Here is a 3015-nt window from a genome sequence, read left to right on the forward strand (position 1 = left end):
GACTGGAATCGGTTAAGAAGTTAAGAGGAGGTTAAGAGGAAAACCGAGTATGACTATCATCAAATAAAATTTTGCCGTTGGAATTGCTTTGCGAATTGTTCCATTAGCGATGCTTTGCAATAAAGCCACCAATGACAAAAAATTGACTTATAGCGAGTCATTTTTTGCAAGACAGTTTGAAGCAAATTAACTTGTTGCCCAGTGCATTGCAAATAGGTAGCTATGAAGGTATATTTTTCAAACTGTGTTCAACAGGAACACCCAAATTTTCAATAACTTTAGTTTCAAATGACGAAAAAAGTTGTTGTTTAAAACGCCCATGAATGATGATTGCAATTCCACCATATACTCCATTCAGTCGATCATTATGATTAACAAAAAAATTGGATCTCTTTTGAGTTTGGATCCAGTTTTCATAAAACTTCAGTAATAACTGCATTCAGTAATGCTGCACTCAAAGGGTTTCGTAACATGACTCAGGTTCGTGAACATAGACTCAATTTCTTGGTTCTCGTAGAACGATAGTCTAACAAAATAACTGTTTTTCACACATTTTAAGGCAATCAACTATTTAAAAAAAACTAATGTTAAGGCAAAGTTGGGCATGAGAAATCTTCTCTAATCGATTGCATAGTCTGAAAAGCGCATTTGAGCAAGATAACCATATAGTTTTAGATTTGGTTCAGTTTATTTTTGTATTTTTTTTTTCTCTACATGAAAAAATCATTCATCCTTCCACACAATTCCTTCGATCCAATCTATGTAGCCAGATACTTTGGTGTACAGGGCAGGCGAATTTCCACAAGATAGAGGTCCTAGCGATGTGACAGCAATTATATGATAGGTGCAACCTTTCGGCTCCAAAATGGTCTGAATTGGACCACCGGAGTCTCCCTGGCAAGTATCTTTGCCTGAAGTTTCACTTCCTATGCACAACTGCTCGTCAATGATCCCAGCCTTGAATTGTCGTCCTGTGAACTGTCTTTTACAAATCTGTCTGTCAATGAACTGTAAAACGACTTTTCGAAGCAGATTTGATCCACTGCCCGCTAGATTTGAAAAATAAAATTCATTTTCTGATTAATGTTATCATTTCATCAAGGACTAACCCGTTTCCATGCTTCCGAATCCAGTCGCAATCAAAGCGCTCACATTGATGTTCTGCCCGGTCCACAAGCAAGCAGGTCGAATAACTTTTGAAAAACGCACATTTTCCTTCAACTTGATAAGCGCAATGTCATGATATGACGCACGAAACTTGTACTCAGGATGCCTCTCAATCGACTCAATCTCAAAATCCACCTGATTGTCAGAATCGTCATCTATATTGTGCTCTCCTAGGCGTACAATGTCGGGATTTCCCCTCTTGAAGCAGTGTGCAGCTGTGAGGACATATCTCTCGCTAATCAAAGACCCGCCGCATTCAAACTTGTATTCCTCTGGATCGTCCGGTGATATCCAACCCAACAGAGCCTGGTGTGGGAACTCATTCTTTTTGGCCACTTCTCCTCCCACAATCAAATCCACGGTTTTCGAGCAATTGAAACTGGTAACCTTCAGCGGATTGGGATTGACAACCAACGGAATGATGGCCGTAGTCTTGATGGTGAGCTTTCGGTACTCTTCACATTCTGAAATCACTTCAAGTTAGCACCCTAGACCTATCAATTGAACAATCGAACACTTACTTCTCTCTGATATGCGCTGACCTGGAACGATAAGCAAATACAAATTCTGTCAACATTACGGCAATCCAACAAAATCATCTTGAACTTAACCTTGAACTAGCACTGCAAACAGTGTCAAATAGAAGCCAACGCGAAGGCCCATTGATAACTGTGAATCGGGAGCGTGCTCAGAAACGACTAAGCATCGCGGCAAACCGGTTCGGTCTTTTTGAGATTCCAAACATCAAACCGAACATTCGTTCAATCATTGATGGGTGATGACCAAAGGCAGAGGATGATGGACTTTCTTAGAAATTATAGGGGAATCCCCAGTTGTATGCTAACGGTCGTACAGTATTCACTTGAATAGTGCTGATCACATGGCCTCACATGCTGTGTTTGAACCGAACGATTATAAACATCGAATGTACATCGGATTTTTTCTCGTTAGAGATCAGAGTTTGGTCTGTAGGGTATCCCAGAAGGTATGAGCACGACTTCACAATACTGCCATATCAAGACTAATGCAGATAATGCTAGTTCTATAAATCTTTCTTTTTTACTATAAACTTGTAAATAGCGCACATGGCCTTCATTAGCCGAGTGTTTGGGTTCGATTCCCGGTCAGTCCAGGATCTTTTCGTATTGGAAATTTCCTTGACTTCCCTGGGCATGGAGTATCATTGTACCTGTAACACGATATCCGAATGCGAAAATGGCAACTTTGGCAAAAAAAGCTCTCATTTAATAAATGTGGAAGTGCTCATAAGAACACTAAGCTGAGAAGCAGGCTCTGTCCCAATGAGGACGTCATGCCAAGAAGAAGAAGAAAAATCCCACATTTGATAGAACTAACACTTAACAGTTTTGTACGAATCTTGTTATTTCTAATCGTCTTATTTCTATTTACCCACATCCTTCTCGTTTCACAGTTAGCAAAGAGGAGATCGAAACGTGAATTTGGTTTAATTTTTTGTCTTAATATTCGGTCCATTATTGCCTTAAAAAATCCAGAATGAAAAATGCCTAAAGTTAAGATTAGTAAAAGTCGGTTTTAGCGGCAGTCATGCCACCGGATATAAGGTTTTCATAAAGTTCATATAAAAATTCCCTAAGATAGGTTTCACATGCTTTTTTATTCCTCAAAGGAATTCAAACAGAAATTCCTCCGGAAATTGTCCACAGATTCATATACAGATTTTTCAAGGATTTGGTTTTGATTTTCCTATTAAGTAATTTGTTGATTTCAAGAAGTTTTTTTTTTCAGAAAATCCTCAAAGTAATTTATTGAATTGATTGCTTGAAAATCAGAAGGCAATGAAGGTTCATGAGGCAAGTTCAATACAAA

The 3015-nt window shown here is 38.8% G+C and overlaps 1 protein-coding gene across 1 annotated transcript; it reads right to left on the minus strand.

The window, feature by feature from the left end:
• Nucleotides 1–666: 666 nt before the first annotated feature.
• On the minus strand, nucleotides 667–1919 carry LOC5574026 (serine protease snake). Its single transcript, XM_001661067.2, has 4 exons — nucleotides 1779–1919; nucleotides 1689–1709; nucleotides 1110–1631; nucleotides 667–1049 (listed from the first exon to the last, which is right to left on the minus strand). Exons 1-4 carry the CDS (start codon nucleotides 1828–1830, stop codon nucleotides 724–726), a joined length of 921 nt encoding a protein of 306 aa, XP_001661117.2. The 5' UTR covers nucleotides 1831–1919; the 3' UTR covers nucleotides 667–723.
• Between the last annotated feature and the right edge of the window lie 1096 nt (nucleotides 1920–3015).

The sequence above is a fragment of the Aedes aegypti genome, chromosome 2 (genome assembly GCF_002204515.2).
Source record: "Aedes aegypti strain LVP_AGWG chromosome 2, AaegL5.0 Primary Assembly, whole genome shotgun sequence".
NCBI classification, from domain to species: domain Eukaryota; kingdom Metazoa; phylum Arthropoda; class Insecta; order Diptera; family Culicidae; genus Aedes; species Aedes aegypti.